The following is a 21,562-nucleotide window of genomic DNA, read 5'->3' as shown; positions in this document are numbered from 1 at the left end:
CCAGAGCCCCTCAGCCCCGCAGCGGGTACTTTCCACCTCTCCCTGAACCCCACTGGTATCATGGGGCCCTGGACTGTATAGATCTTGCCTGGTCCCCCATCTACCATCTTCCCTAAATGGGGATCCTAGTGTGACCCTTTAGTTCCATATGTATGGACCTGGTTATTCTGATGAACCAGCCCTGAGACTTTAAGACCACGCGTTCTGGCTGTAGGGCTGTAATGGCATTCCACAAAGGTGATGATATTAACAGGTATTTGGGAAACACCAGTTTTCCTTCCTTTCCACTGCATTGGTCCCTGTTTATTTACAATGTGGTAAACATTTGATTGTTATTCTGGCCTCACTGAATAGAAAAAAGTCAGTAGTCTAGAATTTGGTACATTTCAAATATATTTTATTACTTTTCTTTTTGTCTTAGAAAGAACATGAAACCTGCATGCAACGCTAATGGTTTCTGACATGTGCGTAGCATATGACACAGCAGTACAACGAGGCATATACTGAAGGGGCAGTGTGTGGAGGGGGCTTTCTTCAGAGTATATTTACAAAGGAAAGGGCATGTGGTCATCTCAGCTTTCAATAGAGGACTGCGCTATTTAACATTGAATTACACGGGGGAATCGCAGATAGAATACTTCTTCTGTACTGCCTATTCTGTTGCAAGGAGAGAAAGAGACATGCTTTGAAGGTTCTCCATCATCAATAGAAGGTGTGTCTGTAGCTGTGGGATTGTGCATGTATCAGTTTTCTTGTATTTCTTGTATTAAGTTTTCTTGTAAGGTTTTGCTAACAGTGTTGGGAACTTCACATGCTTCCAGAGTATTAAATACTGAAGCAGTGAACCTTTCACAAGAAGACGACCCAACCCCTTCCTTAAGGACCTTATGCTTTGCCATCCCAGAATCTTGGAAATGTTTCCTAGAGTATGCAAAAATAAACCAGGAGATGGGGGTGGGAATGAAGCACATTTCTCTGGCAGCCAACCTCAGGTTCCTCAAAGAACAGATGCCGAGAGATTGGCTTCTGCTTGCCCCGTGACAGGGGCCACTGTGGAGTCCCCCTGAGGTTGTGACCAACCATGAGCCCAGGAGAGCCCGTGGCAGCTGTGTTGAGGCGCCAGGACCTCTGAGCGGAAGCTTCTTGCATTAGCAACGGAGCAATGCTGCTATGAAATGTTTCAACCAAGCTCTGTGTTCCTCCCAGGCGCTTATAAAGCTCAGATGTAGTGATGTCTGGACAAATACAAAAAAAGCATTTTTTTCTTTTTCTTTTTCTTTTTTTTTTTTTACAAAGGAAAGGCATGAGTTTCCCCCTTTTCGGTAAAAAGCAGTGTGTGATAAAGTCTGGAGCACAAGAGAGAAGGGTCTCACATCTGGAAGCCTTCCTTCTGCACACAACTATAAAATGTAAAAACTGACCCTTGGTAAAAAGTGCTTTGTAACAATATATAATTTGTGTCTTATGCCTGTGAGAAAGAAAAGGTTTGTTTTTTTATCTGCAGAGTCCTTTGCTTGTTTCCCAGCTGGTGTGAAGTTTTCCCATGTGGGATATTTCACCCTACTCTTCGTAGACCCTAGGAAGAGAAAATACCCGTGTAAGTGGCTCAGGATATGATGCAGGTGATCCACAGGACAGTGGCTAAACTGCTTCATCCTTGTCTTTAGGAGTACCCCTTCCAGGAACGCCAGTTTGGGAGAAGCAGGGGTGGGAGTGGGGAACGTCTCAGAGGAGGTCATCGCATGGACCACAAAGCTTACCCAAATCTGGCTTTGTGCATTCTCAACAGCTTCCACCTCTGCAATCCTCAAAGCCCTATGGAGCAGACCCTCTCTATATGTGAGAAAACTGAGGCACAAGGGACTTCAGATTTGCCCAATGAACACTGAATGTCAGTGGTGGTAATGAGGTCTGTCTCTAGCACAAGCAGGGATGCAACAGGGGAGGATAGGCACTCCCTCCTTCAATTTAGGATGGTATCTTTCTTTCTATTTTGCCCAGAGAATGCATGTCCTCCAGAAAAATGCTAGTTCTAGAAGCTCCTGACCAAAGATGAAGGATGGTAGTAGTTAGGCTGGCCTGGGGCTGTCTTGTAGGCCTGTGGCTCAAGGTCACCTCCTCTAGTGGTTGTGGGGCCTGTGTGCATTCCCAAGCTGACCTTTCCCCCTCATCTTCCAGGCTGTCTCTCTTTAGTTACTTAAATCCCTTCTCTTCTGCCCCATGGCTGTTCCAAGGCCATGCTTCATGTTCAGACAGCCAACTGATTTCTCTGCCTCATTCCTGATTTGAGTTAAGACCACCTAATTGTGCTCTGATGATGCTGCTGCTTCCCATGGCAGCTGGAAGCTCACAGCTCTGAGATATGGAGCTGCTAGTCTGGCTCCAAGGCCTGGGCTGCCTGGCTGGCTTCTCCTCCCTCTATGCTATGTTTATGATTCTCTTGCTGTCTCTACAAAGAGGATTTCCAGATAGTTCATTTCTTTCCATTGTACATTCATGGAGACATTTTCAACCTCTTATAGGGGGCATGGGGGGGGGGGGCAAGGGATTGCCCCCTTCCTCTCCCAGGATGGCTCAGCTTCCCTGGAAAGAAGACAAGCTCATTTTAAAATGAAGTCATGGGAGGCCTGGTAACAGAGATGCTCTCATCATTGGAAATTGCAGAAATAAGAAGAGGAGAGTTCATTGTCCCAGGCCTGCCTCCACTTTATCAGAGCTATGGCCCAGGTGGAGAGCTGAGGGACAAAGTATGCAAACTGCCTGAGTGCCAGCAGTCCGGTGGAGATGTTCTCAACCACTTCCATGGACTGGCCCTGAAGTTAGCCTCATTCCACTTTGATGATGCAGGGCCTGGAGACTGACAGTGGATAGGGCAGGTCCTGCTTTTGTCACATGAGCCACCTGTCCTGACCAGAAAGAGGGCTTCATTCCCATCAGATTTATAGAAAATAATCTCTCGCTCTCAACAGTTTCTATTTCAAGCAGCTGCAGACGAGGCAGTTTTGGAGGCAGCACAAAAGGCGCAGGTACTGGGGTTGGACCCTAGTGTCAGCTGTGGGAGAGCTGGTCATGGGCTGAGCTTAGAGTGGAAGAGCTGCATGGGACCATGGGAAGGTGGTTCAGGCACCTGCTCTGTACAGGGTGAAGGTGACCCTGGGAGGCCTGGCTTCCTGCCCTGTGCTCCCTGGGAAGTCACTTCCCATCTCCACTTAGCCTTGGTTCCCCCCTCTGCAGGATGAGGTGCTGGCACCGGCACCTGAGGAAGTCCCCTCTGCGTGTGTACGTGCATGCAGTTCCCCAGACATGCTATGTAGGTACAGGTGTAGACAGGCCCTGAGTGTATGAGGAGTAGCTGTGTTCTGGGACAGGTTCACCTGCATGCCATATGAGGAAACCAGAAACTCACCAGACACAGGACCCCAGGATATTAGAAATGGAAAGTCACCTTCTGATTATGGGGACACAGAACCCAGAGAGGACAGGGATCTGGTTCACAGCTCTGGTCATCTCATCACTACTGCCCTCCCAGATTAAGCATGGCTCTGATTTTATTTATTTATTTAGTATGTATGTATGTATGTATGTATGTATTTTTATGGCTCTGATTTTAAAGGGTCAAGCCCAAGGTCCCTCCCTGCATCTGCATAGGAAGGAGTCTGTCAGCTTTGTCATGAGCACCTGGAGGGGAGGGAGTATTGTTGGCAGGGCACTGTTCTCACCATCTTGTGGTGTTGTACCCAGTGTTACAGTTAACTAATAAAACCATTACTTGCCATGTTTTACTTACACAGGAATCACAGAGAGCCATACCAGGTGCTTGCTCATTCATTTGACAGAGGGAAACTGGGGATCTGAGAATTTAAGTTACTTTAAAAAGAAGAGGAATTAAGACTACAACTTAAAAAGTTAACATGGTGCAAACTTTAGTTCACAAAGGGATACATTTTTGATGCTTAGAATTGTCCAAGAGAGCAATAGCCTGCTTTGTGAAATTGTGAATGGGGTTCTGCAAGCCGGGTTATGGCTACTGTGGGGGGTGTTCACCTATCAGATAGGGGCTCAATGAGCTAGATGGGCGTCTAGGATCTGGAGCTGGTGGGAAGGTGGGAAGGAAGGTGTGAGGAGGTGGGGCATACCTGCGCTTCTCGTTCCAGGCGTTGTACCACTTGATGAACCGCTTGGTGCTCTGCAGCTTGGGGTGTAGGCAGTGCTCCTGACCCCGGTACCTGGACACGCTCTTGGTGGTGATGCTGAAATGAAGCAGCATGAGGTGGAGGATTGAGGAGCTTGAATGACAGGCGTGGTGTGGCCTGTGGGTGGCCCTAGTCGGTTCCAATCAGGACACAGAAAGACTGTGGCCTCCTCCTTCCTTTCAAGGGAGTGTGTCCATGTGCTCACTGCCTGGCTGGCTCTTTGGAAGTTTCTGGGTGTCCCCTTAATCTCTGATTTCACATTAGGGGCTAACCCTGTATGGAGTTATTGGCTTTCACTTTTCCCCTGGTACCTTAGAGTCTGGGATAGTCTCCCTACCCTTGTCCCTACCCCCATGAGGCTACTGTTAACAGGGCTCATGCCTCATTGGAGAACAAAGCTCAGGGGATTCTTCCAGCTGCTCTGAGAGGTGGAGAGGGCTAATGACAGCAAGGTGCACATGCTGAGACCTCTTTCCTTGGATGCGAGGAGCTCAAGACAGGACAGACATGCTTTGCGCATGTGGTGGTCTCTGACCTTTCAAACCCCAGTTCCACTTTATCTTCTGAGACTGTCCCATGGTTAGGCATTGTGGATCTTGAAGTTAAGTCTTGCTGGCCTTGAAACCCATTTTTATTCCTGAGCATGAAGTCCCAATTTGTCTCAGCTTCCAGCAAGAAAATAAGGCCTCCCTTCAGGCCTCTGTCAGCCAGTGTCCCAATCCAGTGGAGGCCTTAGCCATGTGGCAGAGAAGCAGGTGGCATTCATTGTACAGAGTATAAGGCCTGGGTGTGAATCCCAGACCTGTCTGTGGACCTTGGTTAATCTCTCTTAATGATTTTGCCCATTTGTAAAATGGGTCTAATAATAGGACCTACCTCTTAGGGTTATTGGGTGATTAGAGGATTTAATCTATGCAGAATAAATTAGCACCTGGTAGATGCACAGTGAAGAGTGTCACTGTAATGACAATACTGTCATTAGTATTTGTCATGGAAGATGGGGTGGATGAGGAGAAAGAGAAGCCTTAGTGTAAGAGCTCCAACCTGGCTGGGGATGCAAGACTGCTGCTCAAAACTGCTAGGCCCCTCTCAGCCAGGGCTGGGTCAAGGCAGCAGGATTTAGGAGGAACCTTCTGGATGGGGGAGGAAGGGTGGTGTTTTAGAATGAGAGACCATCTAGGGGACCTGAAAAACTGGAGGTGAGAGGGGGCCCCTCCATGAGAGGTCATAGCACAAGCAAGGGATGATGGTGGACTGGGCGCTGGGGAATGAGCTGAGGGCCAAAGAGGGGTGCCTGGAGGCTAGGATGGGAAGAGCAAGAAGGGAAGGAGAGAGGTCAGCTAGGGCCCTGTAGGTTCCTAAAGATAAAGTGTCACAGGGCACATGAGCCATATTCTAGATGGGAGTAGGGCCTCTATGAACTGAGTCTACCAGTTGACAGGGAAGAAAAAAAATCAAATCTTGCCACCAGTATGGAGATAGGAAATTTGGGGGCAACTTGTTCTCTTCCTTCTCTGTGCTCTGAATGTCAAGGCCCCCACCACAGCCTCAGCTTCCTAGAGCAGGAGTAGTTCTGCTAATGCCTATGGACTGGGCTCTGCCTTCACTGGTCCTCCCTGAGACCAGTTGCTCCCTTCGTCCTTTCCCTTCTTCTCAGTCTCAAGCATGGGCCAGCTTCAGCGGGGAGTGTGCTCAAACTCCTTCCTGTGGTACCTGGTTGCTCTGTGGGAATTTACCCCTCTGTTCTCTCTGCCTACACTGCCGATTTTGCACGTGGAATGGAAGGATTTGGTGAAGCCTGATGAAAATCCATTCCTCAGTTAGATCACTGTAAAGGCTTAGGATCCACAGTCCTGAAGGGAGGGACAACACGGGAGGACACTCAACCGGCCCACCACAGTCCTCACATGCTTGTCACAAAACTAGGACTGTGAAAATTGGTTATAGGGTGAAGACATTAGGGTTTCTGTTCCCAACAATTACTCAGAAATTCTGGGTCCTGCATCCCCTCTCCTCAGCGGTTCTGGGTGCCGAGGGTTTTGGCAAGAGCTCAGTGGACACAGGACACAAATTGCCCTTTATAAAATTTGGAGTCTTCTGATGCAAGAACTCCCACTTGCAAAGCAGACTGCCCTCCCCACGCCACCCCACCCCCAGCCTCATCAGAGATTTCTGGGTGACTCAGGGTGAGCTGGAAAACTTGCTTTTGTTCAGCTTTTGTGGCTGAAAACCTGCTTTGGCAAAAAGTGCTGGCCCCTTGTCTAGAGACTCTTAGCTTGAGACAGGAGAGGACGTTTAGACTTTCAGGGATGGGGGACCTGGGTGTGGATGAACATTTAGGAGATGCTTACTGTGTTTGGACCTCCAGAGGCCCCTGCAAGTTTTCACAGGGCTGCGTAACTCTTGCACCTGCCCACTGCTGTCAGTTTTTTCTCAATTCTGACAAGTTTAGCCAGGAAAAAGTAAGCTTGTTTATTGAGGGTTCTGTCTTTTGAGATGGCTCTGCACCCCATACCCTGCTTCTCTTTCCCTGCAAGGTCTTGGCACCTCGTCTTGGGGTGGTTTTCAGCACTTAGAGGAGTGCAGACTTAATTTGTGGTGCCCCTGCCATCTTCAGCCCCCACGCTGGGAACCAAGGGGTCTTGTAGCTCCTCTCTCAGCTTGTGGGAACTCTGGCCCTCACCAAAAAGGAGTTTCCAGCAGGTCTTCTGGGCTTGAGTTTGCAAGGCAGGGGGGGCAGGGACAGGAGGTTAACTTAGGTGCCTGGGCAGGAAGACAGTGGGGTTCAGCTCAAGCCTCATGGCTTTGCAAATTCCCTTAACTTCTTCCAGACTCTGTAGCCCCCAGGTGGCAGTGGGGGGTGGGAACTGCCTTTGCATGCACTCTTGTGGAGGCCTTTGGGCCAGCCGGTCCAGCAGACAGAAAGTACTTGCCCAGACTGAGAATAAAGTGTGTCCTGTTGCTGGGGGAGGGGAAGAGGGGCCAATGGTCCATGGCAGATATTTGGTAGCTGCTTTGCCAAGGGCTTCTTTCCTGGCCAAGTGCGTATTGATGGGGAAACAGTGGTGCTGGACTCAAGTGGTTAATTGGGAAGGCAGAGGAGCAAGGAAACTCAGTGTTCTCTCACTCTGCCCCAGTTTTTAAAATATTCCTCGCATCCCCACCAAGCAGGGCTCCAGCTGCATGGCACGTTAACCCCACCAGAACACTTTGCACAGCACTGCTCGGCTCAAGGACCCACAAACCAGTGGTGGAAGATGGAGGATCAGTCTCAAAATGAAATCTCTAGGAGCCAAAAATGGGCCCTCTGTGGTCTCCTCATCCAAAAAAGGCTCTGAAAGGAGGGTCTGAGGACTTAAAGACATTTGTTCTAATTCTCTCTCCAATAACAGGAAGGCAGCACGTGTGCCTCCCGGTTTGGGTACAGATTCTAGTTCTGGGTGTGTTTTGAGTGCCTTCAGTCTGGAAGTTCTAAAGTTGGCACAACGGAAGCCATTTACCCCTTGACCACCCCAGAAAGGTGGGCAGTGCAAGCAGCTAGGCTGCCCCTTTGAATCTTAGCAAGGGTGAACCCCGAGAGGCTGTTTCCAGAGCACGGGACAGTGACCCTCCTTCCAAACTCTTTCAGACTGTCGTGCCAGCGTCCCAAGGACTCGCTGGGCAATTACAAAGGCTGGTCCAAGGCCTTGCCAGAGGCACAGAGGAATGCTTGTTAGCCCGCCCGACCCAGCCCCAAGCTGCGCCCCAGCACCGGGTTAAGAGCAGCGCGCACACGCTCACGGTGAGGAGCCAGAACTCACATAACCATCTTCTCCTCGCAGTGCGGGTACTTTGGCTTCATTTCCAGCTTCTTCACGTCGCTGTAGCGAATCTTGGGCCCCTTTCGGGAGCACTTGCACTTGGATCCTGCGAGAGAGAGCGCAGGGTGCCGTTCAACTGCGGGCGGGGTCTCCTGTCCCCGACCTCCCTCGGTGCCCACCCAGACCCTGCAGGGTCCCAGGAAGCCCAGCCGTTGGCGCCTGGGTGCCCCGGGACCGGACGGCACGGCACGGCACGGCAACGAGGGACCTCCCGGCACTCACCGTCCACGCGTGCGGCGCAGAGCGCCAGGAGCAGCAGGAGCAGCGCGGCTGGCAGGAGCCTCATGCTGGCCGGAGGGGCGCGGCGCGGGAGCAGGGACTGGGGAGGGCGCCGGCCGCTCGGCTCGGCTCGGCTCGGCTCTGTGTGCCCGGAGCGCGCCTCCCGGCTCCGCTCGCTCCCGCTGCGCCGTCGGTGGTGCCGGGGCCGCCGCGCCGCGCTCTGCGCTCCGCTCCGCTCCGCTCTCCGCAGCCTCCCTCCGCCCGCGGGGCCTCTTTTAAATCCGCGCCTGCCCTCGCCGCGGCGAGCTCATTAATATGCAGAACCACTCGGTGACTCACTGAGATTTCTCAACGAGGTGGGGGAGGAGACCTTCCCCGCCCCGGGACCGTGGTCGCAGCGGCGCTCGGTCGGAGCCACGCGCGCACACGCAGGCTCACACCCGCTGCCCTCTCACTTCCACACACACTTGCACACCCAGACTCCGGCCCGCGCACACCGCTGGTGCCCGGGCTGTACCCGAACACTTGGGAGGCTGCTTCAGGGCACTGCTGCTCTCTTCGCGGGGCTCCTTCTGGCCGGACGGGCTTGCTGTCCCGAGCCGCCGAGGGACCCAGGCCCGCGGCCCAGATCTCCTGAGAACAGAAAGGGTTTTGGAGCAGGTGCCAGGTGTGGTTGCCAGCAGGCCTGACTCGGAGGGCGTGAGTTGCCCTTGTTGGGCCAGCGGCCTTGGTGGCCGGAGCACAGGGCCAGGTCTGCAGGGAGGTTGCCGTCTGCTGTATGGCAGCAAAGCTACTGCCTGTGGTCCCCGGGGCTGCCTCAAAGGGTGTGTGAGGGAGATTTGGCCACCCTGAGAGGAAGGCTTCTTACAGTGGTTTGTGGCTGTGGGAGCTGTCTGCTGAATGGGGGAGAACCAGCCGGGGGTTCCCCACTGTCATACGTTCTCTAAAGCCTCTGCCCAGTAGGGAAACGTGGCAATGGTAACCATCTGGACAAGGTCGGTATTCCACACGTATGCCAAGCTCTGTGGTATAGTGGTGTGGGCCAAGGCATGGCAATAGAAATTCCTGCTCCATTACTTACCAGTGGAAGTGATTTAACTACTCTGAGCCTTCATTTTGTTTTCTGTAAGGCAGGAGTGTCACAGCGCCCTGCCCGTCATAGGGCGGCTGTGAGAACTATATGTAAGATCAGACGTGTAAAGTGTTCAGCAGGCTGCCTGACCCATAATTGGTGCCCAGGAAATATTACTCATTGGTATCATTATAGTATGTATTTTGATATATATTATTTTGATTTTTATAAATCGTCTTCCAAGTTGGTGTTTTAATTCTTTATTTGATGGTCGTGGAAACAGACTCAGAAGAAATAACTTGCTTGAGATCACGTGGCCAGGAAGCCGGTGGCTAGGCCAGGAGGGGCCCTGGTGTCTATGGGTGCAGAACTGGGGCTCCAGTCTCTGGGCTGTTCTGCCTCCCTCAGGCACTTGGTGAAGTGCTTCCTTCTTAGACCCAGCGACAGGGGATGGAGTGTCTCGGGCTCCAAGGGTCCCTGGGCTTGGCTCCCAGGCCAGAGCTGAAGCCAGGGCAGAAGCTGCCAGGTTCTTCTAGCTAGCAAAGCTCTGTGCTGTCAGCCTGATAACTCTCTGGCGGTACAGATACCCAGAGAGGGTCCTGGGTGGATGGGGAGGGCAGGCTGCTAGGGGCAGAGTAGGAAAATGTGTATTGTCTCTTCCTAGTTTGAGACCTTGGCTGCCTTGAGAGGATGCTTGGCCACGAAGAGCCTGTAGAACTTGATCTGGCTTCAGGCCATTTCCTGAGTCCTATGCATGTAGTCGTATCTATATGTAAACTAATGTCAACAGCTGGACATTTGGGTTTATGCAGATGAGTACAATGGAGTGATTTTTGGCATTAACATTAATTACAAAAATTTTTAATCTTTTGAAGTTTTTTTCTTAGTACAAAACCAAAACATTTGTTACAGAACTATCAGAAAACATAAGCAGAAGAAAACATAAAAAAACACACCTCCATCCACTCAGAGGTCTACACCAAGATGCTAACAGTGTTATCTTTTTAAACCCTTTTGTCTTTGCTTGCATGCATTTGCACAAATGTGATCAGTGTGTGTGTGTCCTGTTTAATAACCCACTTGTTTTACCTATCATTGTATCATCAGCATTCTCCCACGTGACTGGTTTTGCTTCTCCAGTCTCTCTTTTAATAGTGTTATATGAGGGGTGCCTGGGTGGCTCAGTTGGTTAAGTGTCTGCCTTCAGCTTCTGGCCTTCTGCCTTCAGCTTAGGTCACGATCCTGGGATCCTGGGATCGAGCCCCGTGTTGAGTTCTCTGCTTTGTGGGAGCCTGCTTCTCCCTCTGCCCCTCTTCTCCTGCTTGTGTGCTCTCTCTCTCTGTCAAATAAACAAATAAAATATTTTTTAAAAAATAGCATCATATGAGGTCATAGAGCATTGTGCCTGAGAGCTTGGTGTCTCTATGTCAGACTGCCTGGATGTGAATCCTACTACTAGCTGTGTGATCTGGGGCAAATGACTTAACTGTTTTTGATACTGATTTTCTAATCTGTGAGATGGCAATAATAATGATAGCTACAGCTTAGGGTGAATTAAATGAGGTGGTACCTTTAAAGCTTTTAATATGGTCCTGTCACAGAGTAAGTGCTCAATAAGTTCTGTGTATTGTTCATATTTTGGATGCAGCATATTCCATTGTACAGATGTGACATAATTACTTTTAAGTAATTACTCTCTGCTAGACATGTCGATTGTTTTCCACCATATTATCTCAGAAGCAATGCTGCGAGGCAGATATTCTTGTAACTTAATTTTGGGGTAGCCCTTTAAAAATTGATCATGTCTCAGAATCACTGGGCCATGGGTCATGCCTATTTTAAGGCTTTTAATACAAGTTGGTCTTTAAAAACTAAAATGCATTTTATTCTGCAAAAAATTTCTTACCTTACAAAGCTTTCTCAGAGCATATGGAATAGATTTTTTTTTTAAATTAACAGTGCCGATTAGTTAAGTGGGATCTAAGAGCATCAGGGATCACAGGCACTGAGCTTTTATAGGAAAAAGTGGTTGGCCCTAAAAATATGGGCCAATTTCCCAACTTCCAGGGCCAGACCAGAAGTCATACAGTCCAATGTATCATTCCTAGTTGTATTCCTTAGTCTATGTATGCTTATCTTTGAAACTGAAATATAGCAATGTGTGGTTTTTTTTTTTTTTTTAAGATTTATTTGAGAGAACGAGAGAGCATGCACACGATGCATGCTGTGGGGAAAGGGAGAGGGAGAGTCTTAAGCAGACTCTGCACTGAGTATGGGGCCCAACGCAGGGCTGGATCTCAAGGCCCTGAGATCATGTTGTGAGCTAAAACCCAGAGTCAGATGCTTAGCCAAATGTGCCACTGGGACGCCTGGGTGGTTTAGTGGTTGAGCGTCTGCCTTCAACTCAGGGCGTGATCCCGGAGACTGGAGATCGAGTCCCACATCAGGCTCCCTGCGTGAAGCCTGCTTCTCTCTCTGCTTGTGTCTCTGCTTCTCTCTCTCTGTGTCTCTCATGAATAAATAAATAAAATCTTAAAAACAAAAAAACAAATGTGCCACCCAGGTGCCCCCAAATACAACCATGTGTTTTTGTAAGCAGAGCTCACTCCTATTTGTGTGAGCTCTTCCAGGGTCACTGTTATAGAAGAGGATGAGGGCCTCCTGCTGCCAGCCTGTCTGTGGATGATGCTGCTCAACTGGGAGAGAGAGGATGTCTTGACCTTTGACTTGCCTTTAGGGTGTAGATTCTCTACTGAGCTCATGTTGGGGGGGAGGGGTCTTTGGGCAGGTGGATGAGGCAGGGTGAGGTGGATATAAGTAAGAGAGTTTTGTGCACAGCAGCACTGCCTAATTGAAGGGGATCCCTGGGGTGCAGTGAAAGACCAAACACATATCCTGCTCTCTGGAACACAGTCTCTCTCTCTCTCTCTCTCTCTCTCTCTCTCTGTGTGTGTGTGTGTGTGTGTGTGTGTGTGTGTGTGTGTGTAGGTACCTACAGGTATTTATGGTCATGCTGGCTTCTGTGGAAGGGGTACAAGCAAGCTGTGGGGGGTACAAGCAAGTTGTGGGGGGTACAAAGATGGAAGGAAATAGAAGCAGAAAATCGCTCCTTGAGGGAGTGGAAAAATTGGCAGAGATGCTACAAATTTGCATATTCGTTCTGTTTACAGTGATTGAGCACCCATTGTGTGCCAGACTCTGTGCAAGGTGCTGGGGATATAAGGTGAACAGAGGAGGGGTGTACCTGTTCCCAAGGAGTCTAGTGGGGGAAGACAGACATTACTCAGACAACCAGAGATGCACATCAAATTATTACAGAGCTAGATGTATTGAAGGGAAACTGATGCTGTGGGGCTCACCAGGGGATCCGACCAGGTAGGGAGGTGGGGGTGGCTTCCCACAAGGAAATGCCCACTGGATTGCAGTCTGAAGGATGAGAAGGAGTTAACCAGGTGACAGTGGGAGGAGAGCACTCCTACCCCCTTATAGTCTTTGCTCTTCACATGGTGATCTCCTGGGGGTAAACCCCTGCTCAGTGCCTACTGGCTCCTGATCTCACCCAGAGGCAAAGCCGGTCCCCTAGTGCCCAGCATCCACCTCTCTCCCCATGGGCATGCTCCATCAGAGTGCCTTGTCTTCTTCCTCAGACATGCAGAGCCTGACCCTATCTTGGGATCTTTGTCCTTGCTGGCCCCTCTGCCCAAACTGCTGCTGCCCACATGTTGGCAGGTGGCCCTCTTCTTCCGTGTAGTCAGTCCCATTGTCACCCTCCTCCTCCCTGTGCCTGCAGTCACTCTCTGTGCCCTTGACCTATTTTACTTTTTACATTGTATGTGCAATGACCTCACATTGTACAATGTGCATGTTTCTTTGGGAGTATATTGTGGGTCATCTTCTGATCTGCTGGTTCTGTGAAGGTAGGGTCTGTGTCTTTCTTGCTCATCCTCAGTGCCAATTGCAGTGATTTACCACATTTTTGATAAATAAAAGTGTGTTTCAGGCAAAAGACCAGGGGTATGATAGAGCAGAGCTGAAACCAGGCTGTGTAGACTACAAGATTAGGTGAGAGAGGGAAAGGGCATGCGAGAAAGAAGGGAATAGGGGAGGGGAGAGAGAGAGAGAGAGAGAGTGTTGGGGGTGGGTGAATGTGGCCACTGGCAAGACCATGTCCCAGGAAAGCCAGTTCTTCCCAGTGCATTTGTTTCAGAAAAGTGTTTGCTAGGAGGAGGAGAAGGTGAATGAGTAGGAGTGTGGTTTTCAAGGAAACCCTGCAGGTATCTGGCTACCACCTCATAGGTCTGCTGAGCCAGTGGATCTTGACTGGTCAAGGCTGGTTTCCTGCCCAGGGAGCCAAGAAACAGCACTTCCCCATGGTGGAGGTCTGTGTGCCTTTCTCTGTCACCCACAATCTGTGGGACCCTGGGCAGCCAATGGCCTCCTCTTTGCTGGCTTTCCTTCAGCACAGTTCTGCATACTGACCCTCTCCCCAGGACCTTACTCTGGAGGAGAGAAGGATGTAGGCTGAGGTTTCCTCAGGACAACTGTTGGGTTTCATTCTTTATTCTTAGAATGTTTAGGGAGCCTGAGCAATTAAGCGTAGAAGAAGTAGTGCAAGGGGGTAGCGAAACAGTGTCTAATTAGGCTTCAGGCAGCCTTGAGGAGTAGAGTGGCTCTGCCACTCAGGTGGGTAACTGAGGATGCTTGTGTGTTCCCCCAAACATGCGACAGGATGCTTGCAGTAAAGATAACAGACTCACTGTTAGTATTTATCTTGCCACTTACTTATTCAACACCACCTCACTGCAGACAAGCATCTTTACTATATCAAGAACCCAAGCAAAGATATTTTCAAAGGAGGCCCTAACAAACAAATGAGCAAAGGACATCGAAGGGCAATTCAGGGGGAAAACAGAAAGAAAAGCAATTATTAACCAACTCATGAAAGAATGTGCGTCTTCATTAGCAATCAAGGAAACCCACATTAATGCTGTAGTATTATGGCATCTTGGTTTGGATCTTACCTGATGATGAATATTTATTTTAAAGAGTAATATCTGAAGCGGACAATGGGAAAGGGCAGAAACATCACTCAGGTATCACTGGTGGACTTATAAATTGGTACAAGATTTGGGGAAGTTGTATTTATAGTATCTATCCAGACTGTTTGAAATAAGCTGCTTCACCCTATTAATACACTTCAGATCTATTTAAACAGTTGATAAGGGAGAAATCCCATGTGCAAATAAGGAGTTAACTAAATGTCCAACAATGGGATGTTGGTTAAGTAAACAGTGAAGGCTCTGAATGAAATATTATACTGGTATGAAGACTCCTGATTACAGAATCTGTGGAATTTCATGGAGGAAATACTTATGCAGTGAGGAGAGACAATACAAGGTCGTGTAAACAGCATGATTGCAAGTATATAAGACAGCAACCGCTATATAAAGCATGGCAAAGTAAGAGATACAAACATCATTCTCTTTGAGTGGCAGGGCTTTGGGCATTTGTAAAAGGTTTTCTCCTTGCTTTCTGGTTTATTAGGATGTTCTTATTATAAAAGGAACTCAAGACCATTCAGTTGAAACAGTGAGGCCTGGGTCACCTTAATCCCACTTTGTAGGGTGGTAGGCACTCCTATCCTGCAGTTGGCACCACAGAAGCAGCACAGAGAGTTCTTGGTGCTGAAGGTGAGCCCTCTGATGAGGACCTGGACCTTGTCATCACAGCTGTCTATACTTTCCGCAGCACAGCTCATGTAGGCCCTACCTGCCTAGCGTTACTCTGCCTCCTTCTGCTGCCAGTCCTGGTTCACACTCACAGCAGGGTCCTGGCCTCTGTCCCTCACTGGCCTGTACTGCAGGGGTGTCCCCACCTTCTCCAGCCACACTCTCTATTTTTCAGTTCCTTGAAAACTGCCAGCTCAAGCTCCTTTGATGGCTACCTGTTCATCTGAAGGCTTCTCCCCTGCCCCTTGGCCAGGCTGGTTGCTGCTTTACCTTCTTACTCTGCAAAGATATCATTTAACAGGGAGGCCTTCTGTGATCATGCACATCTGCCCCTTTCCCTTCCTCTTCCTGTCCTAGTCTGGAAGAGACCACTGCTGTCAGTCTGTGTGGTCTATAGACCCATTTTCTCTTTAGTATCACTCATACCTGCAAAGACTCCTTCAAGATCTTCCCCATCAGTCCAGGAGCTTCAGAGGATGTTCTTGTTGACTCCAGTGTCCTGGCAGGAACCCAGGGCCTAGCATACAGCAAGTGCTTAATGAGTGAATGAATGAATGAATGAGTGATGAATGAATTAATATGGATCACAGTTTACCTACCACACAGTCTAGTGAGTTAGAGTCAGACTTCTTGGTTTAGAATCGTTGTCTATCATGGGCTGCCTCTCTGTGCCTCTACTTCCTCATCTGTAAAAAGAAGATAGTAAAAATAACAGTAGGGCTATGGTGGGGATTAAATAAGCTAATACAGGACAAGCATGCGGCACAACGCAATGTCTTATCACATAGCAAGTGCTCCACAGATGTCTGTTCTTGTTTTATTTTACTATTATTTTTAAAATCTCCTCAGCTACCCCCATTATCTCTGGGTTTGCTTGACTAATTCCTTTTGCTTTGTATTTGTGAAAGGCTTATATAACACTTACTTTGTGTCAAGGATTGTTCTGAGTGCTATACAAATATTTATTTATTCAGTCATCATAAACATCTAGGATGGGTGACCCCCATCTGTAAAATGGCACAAGGACAAAGATAAGGTAAGTAACTCGCCCAACATAACTGGCTGGTGGCAGAGCTGATCTTTACCTCCAAGCAGTGTGGCTACAGAACTGTGCTCAGAACAGCCATATGCCAGCCCCCCAGGAGGAAAGAGCAGGGCAACATAGCCTATCTTTTTGCCCAGGTCTCCCCGCTGCTTCCCTTGCCCGGTGCTGCTGGCATGTGATCTTCAGCTCCTGCCCCTGGGGGGTGTCCCAGAGCTCCCATTCAGTTAGGGTTGCCAGATTTGGCACACACAAATACACGAAGCCCAGGCAATGTGTGGGGACACACTTACACTAAAAATTTATTCTTTGTGTGGAATTCATATGTGGAGTGTAAGAAACAAGACAGAGGAGCCTTAGGGGAAGGGAGGGAAAAATAAAATAAGACAAAATCAGACAGGGAGACAAACCATAAGAGCCTCTTAGCCATAGGAAACAAACGGAGAGTTGCTGGAGGGGAGGGTAGTGGGAGGATGGGTGACAGGCATTAAGGAGGGCAAGGGATGTAACCAGCCACTGAGTGTTCTTTGCAAGTGATGAATCACTGACTTCTACCTCTGAAACTAATAATACACTATATGTTAATTAATTGAATTTAAATAAAAAACAAAGTTAAAAAAATAATAAAAGTTAACTGAAGTTCCTGTATTTTAAATGGCCACCCTACATTTAGCATCAGAGGCTGTAATGTGGTTTCTGCCAGCCTCCTTCAAGTGGTGGTCTCAGACACAGACATGGGAGCCCCCTCAGATATGCCTTGTGCAGGGCTGGGGAGGAGAAGGATAGGTACACTTGTGAGCTCTGGGCATTTAGGCTCCTGCGGGGGAGGAGGAGGCAGTCTGAAAAGGCAGGCATCAAGCAGGACATTCCTGGTGGAGGCAACAGCTTAAGTAAGTGCTCAGGAAAGGGGGAGGTCTGGGGGGAACTAGTCAGTAGACCACTGTGAAGGTAGGGCAGGGATCTGGTGGGGGTGGGGGAGTGGGGTTGGCCGGGAGGGCTGGATCTGTGAATGAGGGCCATACTGCCCATGGCCTTGGGCTTCACCACCTAAGTGATAAGGACCTCTTGAGGCCCAAAAGTGGGAGGATCCAGTAATCAGGTTTTACTTGTTGGGAAGACCCTTCTGGGTGTTGGTGAAGGAGGAGTGACAAAGAGGGAGTTGGGAGGCAAGAGAAGCCTTGGCCAAGGGAAGTCCTAGACCAAAGGGCAGGGAATAAACACTTCGTCTTCTTATTCCCCAAATTCTTTGTCTTCTCCTGAAAAAATGTAATGGAGAGATGGAAAATGAAAGATGGTTCAGTCCCCTTTGTTAAGGAGAGGTAGGCATTTGCAGTGCTGGTATTTCTTTCTACCAAGCCTTCTATCAAAGAGTCTCTAGCACCCAGAGAAAGGAGCACAGCAAAAGGAGGAAATGATTGGGTTTGGAGTGGGGATGTTTCTAATTTGCTTCTAAATCAGTGTCTCAGCCATGTGTAAGACGACCAGGTCAAAGGCATTGCTCAGAGGATTTACCTGCCAGGTGAACATTAGCCTTAATTAATCTTGTATGAAGAAAACTTTTCAACCAACTGTTTGAGATACATTGTACATTTCTGTCTTAGCAACTAGTCATTGCTTCTGAACACGACCAGGTTCCTAATGGTGAATGATTTAGGGCTGTAAAAGAATTGTCATAAACAGCTCCCTGGAGCCAAGAGCACAGCCTAGATTTTAAGCACATAATGGAATCATATCAAAAGCAAGGAGGGGCAGCAGGACCCATAAATCCTTGAAGTGCAGAATCTGTCCATTGTGAAACTTGTGAGGAAGGGAAACCAGATGTGGATGCTGGAGAGGAGCAGGCGGGAGGGGGCAGGCAGGAGAGGGGGTATGCAGGGGGGGCAGACAGGAGGGGGGGGGCGTGAGGGGCTGGTGGGAGGGAGGTTGTGCAGGTAGGAGGGCCAGGTGGAGGGAAGGTGGGGGGTAGGTGGGAGCAAGGATGTGCAGATGGGGGCAGGCAGGAGGGAGGGTGAGCTGATATGGGGGCAGACAGGAGGGAAGGGGTTAAAAGGAAGCAGGTGAGGGACAGGCAGTAGTGGGGGGCAGGCAGGGAGAGGGGATGGAGGGAGGAGGTGGGCTAGAGGGTGAGGTGGTTCAGGCCACAGAAAGAGGGCAGGCTTGCCCCTCTTGGTGGCTGGGAGGTTCAGCTTCAGAGGGAAGAGGCCTAGACTGAAGAGTTACCTTTCTTGTTGCTGCCTTTTCAGCTGTACTAACAAAAGTATTTATAAGCTTTCCCTGAATTTTTGTCTTTGAAGACAACATTTGAAGTAGTTCTTTAATAGTATATTTGAAATACCACGAAAAGACTAACTTTGTTTATCCTGTGGAGGAAAAGAGTAACACATGTGGAAATCCCCTTGGATTGGGGTGAAAAGTATGTTTGCCTAAGTGGCCCTCCTTGGCTTAAAATGGAAGATTCATTTTATTCTGATGTGCATAGTCCTTTGAAAACATCAAGGTGAACCCTTGCTGAGCACTGCATCTTTGCCAGGGAGCACAGGCTGCAAAGATGCGGGCAGCTTTGTGATGTGTCTGTGGTAGAGGGGACCAAAGGCCAGCAGTCTGGGAAGATTTCTTTAAATGGGTTCCAGACATGAATTCCGGGATTTCAGAGAGTGGCTACTGGCAGCCCCTCCAGCGAGGGGTCAGGGGAGGTCTTGTGGAGCAGGTAGGCTTGAAGCAAACCTTGAAGGATGAGAAGTATTCCCTCAGGTAGAAAAGGGGGAGGGAAGGGAGAGCCATAGGTACTGAAGAGCAGAAAGCCTATGGTGAGTCAGGGAGTCGCTGGTTCCATGAAGAGGTAGATGGGGGCTGTGTGGAAGTCTGCATGGGACAGCAGGACTGGCTCTTGGCAGGGTGGATGGTTCCATGGTAAATTTTCTTCTTTTCAGTTGCTCCTGTACTATTTCAGGATAAGAAAGCTGTATTATATTGTTGTGGGGGGAGGTGGTTGCATATATATATATTTTTTTTTTTAAAGAAATGAGTGTTGCAATGGCATCAAACAGACCTAAGCAAATTGAATTTTCCAGTAAGTTGATTACAACTTCTCGACTTTCACAAAATTACAGTTATACTGTATGATCCATGTATACTTGTCTTTCTTTGGTACACATTATTTTATGACTCCTCTCTTTGCTCCATTTAATCCCTATGTTAAATGGTCTAGGGAGGCTTAAAAGGACCCTGGGGTAAAATACAGACTTTCTGATATATGAAGATATGATATATGATATATATGATATATGAAGACTTTCTGATATATGAAGATATGATATATGATATATATTTATATGATATATGAAGCAAATTTCCAGCTTATGGTTTGATTTTGGGTTCTCCAGAAGTTTCTCTAGTTCATACCGTCGGAGGTTGGAGAGCCCTTTGGGCTGGCTCCCCCATTTCACTCAGCCACATGCTCCTATAGTACCAGAAAAAGTGAGCTCGTGTTACTGTGCCCAGGTTCCTGGCAGGCCACTGGGGTGACAAATGCCATACAGCAGGACAGGAATTCATGGCAGAGCTTTGGGATGACCTCTTCCATCTGCCAGGCACTGGGTTTGGTCTGTTAGGGGCCCCAGGTCAATCCTCTGAAAGTCAATATGCTGAAGGACCAAGGTACTGAAATGTTAGTTTATCAGAATTTGGTTTCTGTTCACTACTAGTGACATTTGTTTTTTTAATTAAGGTTTTATTCATTTGAGAGAGAGAGAGAGTAGAGAGGGAGAGGCAGAGTCCCTGCTGAGCAGGGAGCTTGAGGCAAGGCTGGATCCTAGAATCCTGAGATCATGGGCTGAGCTGAAGGCAGACACTTAACCAACTGAACCACCCAGGTCCCCATGGGCATTTGGTTCTTGCCCACAGATGTTTAGTGAGACCTGAGAGGGACTGCATTTTTTGGGGGAGTGCCTGGAGAGGAGGGATTTAAGGGTGTTCTCACCCAGGGCTTGTATGTACCCATTCCATATCCGCAAGCAAGACAAAGTGCGTTTAAGGAAAGGCTATCCCTGAGATACAAGGCCCCTAACACAGAAGAGCTGCATGAACCCGACTTTCATTGAGCTGGACCTCTCACCCTCCTTTCTTCCCTCACATCTGCAGTAGGGCCAGCCTGGAAGTCTGCCATTAGAGACCAGTGAAGAGCTGGAGGAGGGGCCTTTCCTGCCCTGTTCCATCGCTGCCTATGGCCTGGGCCCCTGCCAGCCTAGTGGGTGTAGGAACTGTTCTCTGTCCCTGAATGCCTTTGCTCTGTGTCTGAGTCTGTAAAACTGCTTGGAGCCCCCAAGAATGTACCACACTCCCCTTACAAAGTCATCCTTTATTTGTAGAATTTTTTTTTTTTTTTAATGAAGGCACCTGGTTCCCTTAAGCTCAGGGCTTCTCGGAGGGCCCAGGGTCTGAGCTAGTGGAGGGGAACACAGCCCCTGCCGTGGGACTGTAAAGCTTGAGCACTTCCAGAGCTGCTGCTGGCCCACCCCACCCCCACCCCAGCACCTGCGCTGGGGCCCCCACACTCTTCCATCCTGTGATGGAGGGTGGAAAGCTTTGCAGGAAAGACATTAGCCTGGATTGGGGGGGAACTCTGCAGATTCAGACATTCTCTGGCCCTCAGGTTGGGGCAGCCAGCAGAGGGCATTTGTTGCAGGCCTGCTATGTGCTAGTTCTTGTGTACTGGTTCTTCACAGATACTGTGTCTTCACATTATCACCCAAGCCCAATATGCAGCCCACTCCCCATTGTGAGAATAAATGAAGTCACCCAGCTTTTGGGCAGACCTGGGCTATGAGCTTACATCTCAATTCCAAGGCCCTGGCCCCCTCCACAGGTTTTATCCTGCACCCCTCCCCCAACTCGAGGTGGGGAGCCTCCACAATGTCTGGGAGACAAGGACTGTCTTGTCTCCAGAGTTGTTCCCTGCCTATAAGGTACCTGTAATTTTGCTGTTAGACTGTACTTTTCTGGACAAAGGCATGGCCTCACCTGGCAATGATATAAGTGCAGAGCATTGGAGACTCATACACTGCCCTGCATCCATTTTTGTGCCTACTGTAAGGCAAGCATTCTGATTCCCCTTTGGGGGATAGAGAAACTGAGGCCCAGAGCAGAGACAGGACAGCTTCTGCTCAGGAGTGGGGTTGTTCTCAGATGTTTGCCTGATGCCTAGCATACTACCTGGCATGTCAGTATTCTTAAGGTGGTCCTTCTGTGGAATGGAAGGTGACTAAGGCCCACATGCCTGTCGTAGCTGCCTCCCTCGGCCTGCCTCTTATTTCAGTGGCAGCTGTGTTGGGCAGTTCCAACTCACCTGTCCCTGCCCTGTCTCAAGTGTTCCACACATCGTATTGCTTTCTTCCCCAGAGCCTTCTCCAAGCCTATATAGGAGCTCTTGTTGCCTTTACACCAGGACA

The 21,562-nt window shown here is 49.1% G+C and overlaps 1 protein-coding gene across 1 annotated transcript; it reads right to left on the bottom strand.

Moving 5' to 3' along the window:
* Nucleotides 1–380: 380 nt before the first annotated feature.
* CXCL14 (C-X-C motif chemokine ligand 14) lies at nucleotides 381–8,539 on the bottom strand. The gene is made up of 4 exons (XM_041764580.1): nucleotides 8,276–8,539; nucleotides 7,994–8,099; nucleotides 4,137–4,250; nucleotides 381–1,576 (listed from the first exon to the last, which is right to left on the bottom strand). The coding sequence occupies exons 1-4, from the start codon at nucleotides 8,337–8,339 to the stop codon at nucleotides 1,561–1,563; spliced, it is 300 nt and encodes a 99-aa protein (XP_041620514.1). The 5' UTR covers nucleotides 8,340–8,539; the 3' UTR covers nucleotides 381–1,560.
* Between the last annotated feature and the right edge of the window lie 13,023 nt (nucleotides 8,540–21,562).

The sequence above is a fragment of the Vulpes lagopus genome, chromosome 7 (assembly GCF_018345385.1).
Source record: "Vulpes lagopus strain Blue_001 chromosome 7, ASM1834538v1, whole genome shotgun sequence".
NCBI lineage: Eukaryota > Metazoa > Chordata > Mammalia > Carnivora > Canidae > Vulpes > Vulpes lagopus.
Note: the sequence above shows the minus strand (reverse complement) of the source record. Positions and strands in the feature narration are given on the sequence as shown.

Coding starts and splice junctions, on each gene's coding strand:
- CXCL14 (XM_041764580.1), bottom strand. CDS start 8,339: ATGAGGCTCCTGCCAGCCGCGCTGCTCCTGCTGCTCCTGGCGCTCTGC. Junction 8,100..8,275: donor CTGCGCCGCACGCGTGGACG/GTGAGTGCCGGG, acceptor TCTCTCTCGCAG/GATCCAAGTGCAAGTGCTCC. Junction 4,251..7,993: donor TGCGAGGAGAAGATGGTTAT/GTGAGTTCTGGC, acceptor GCTTCATTTCAG/CATCACCACCAAGAGCGTGT.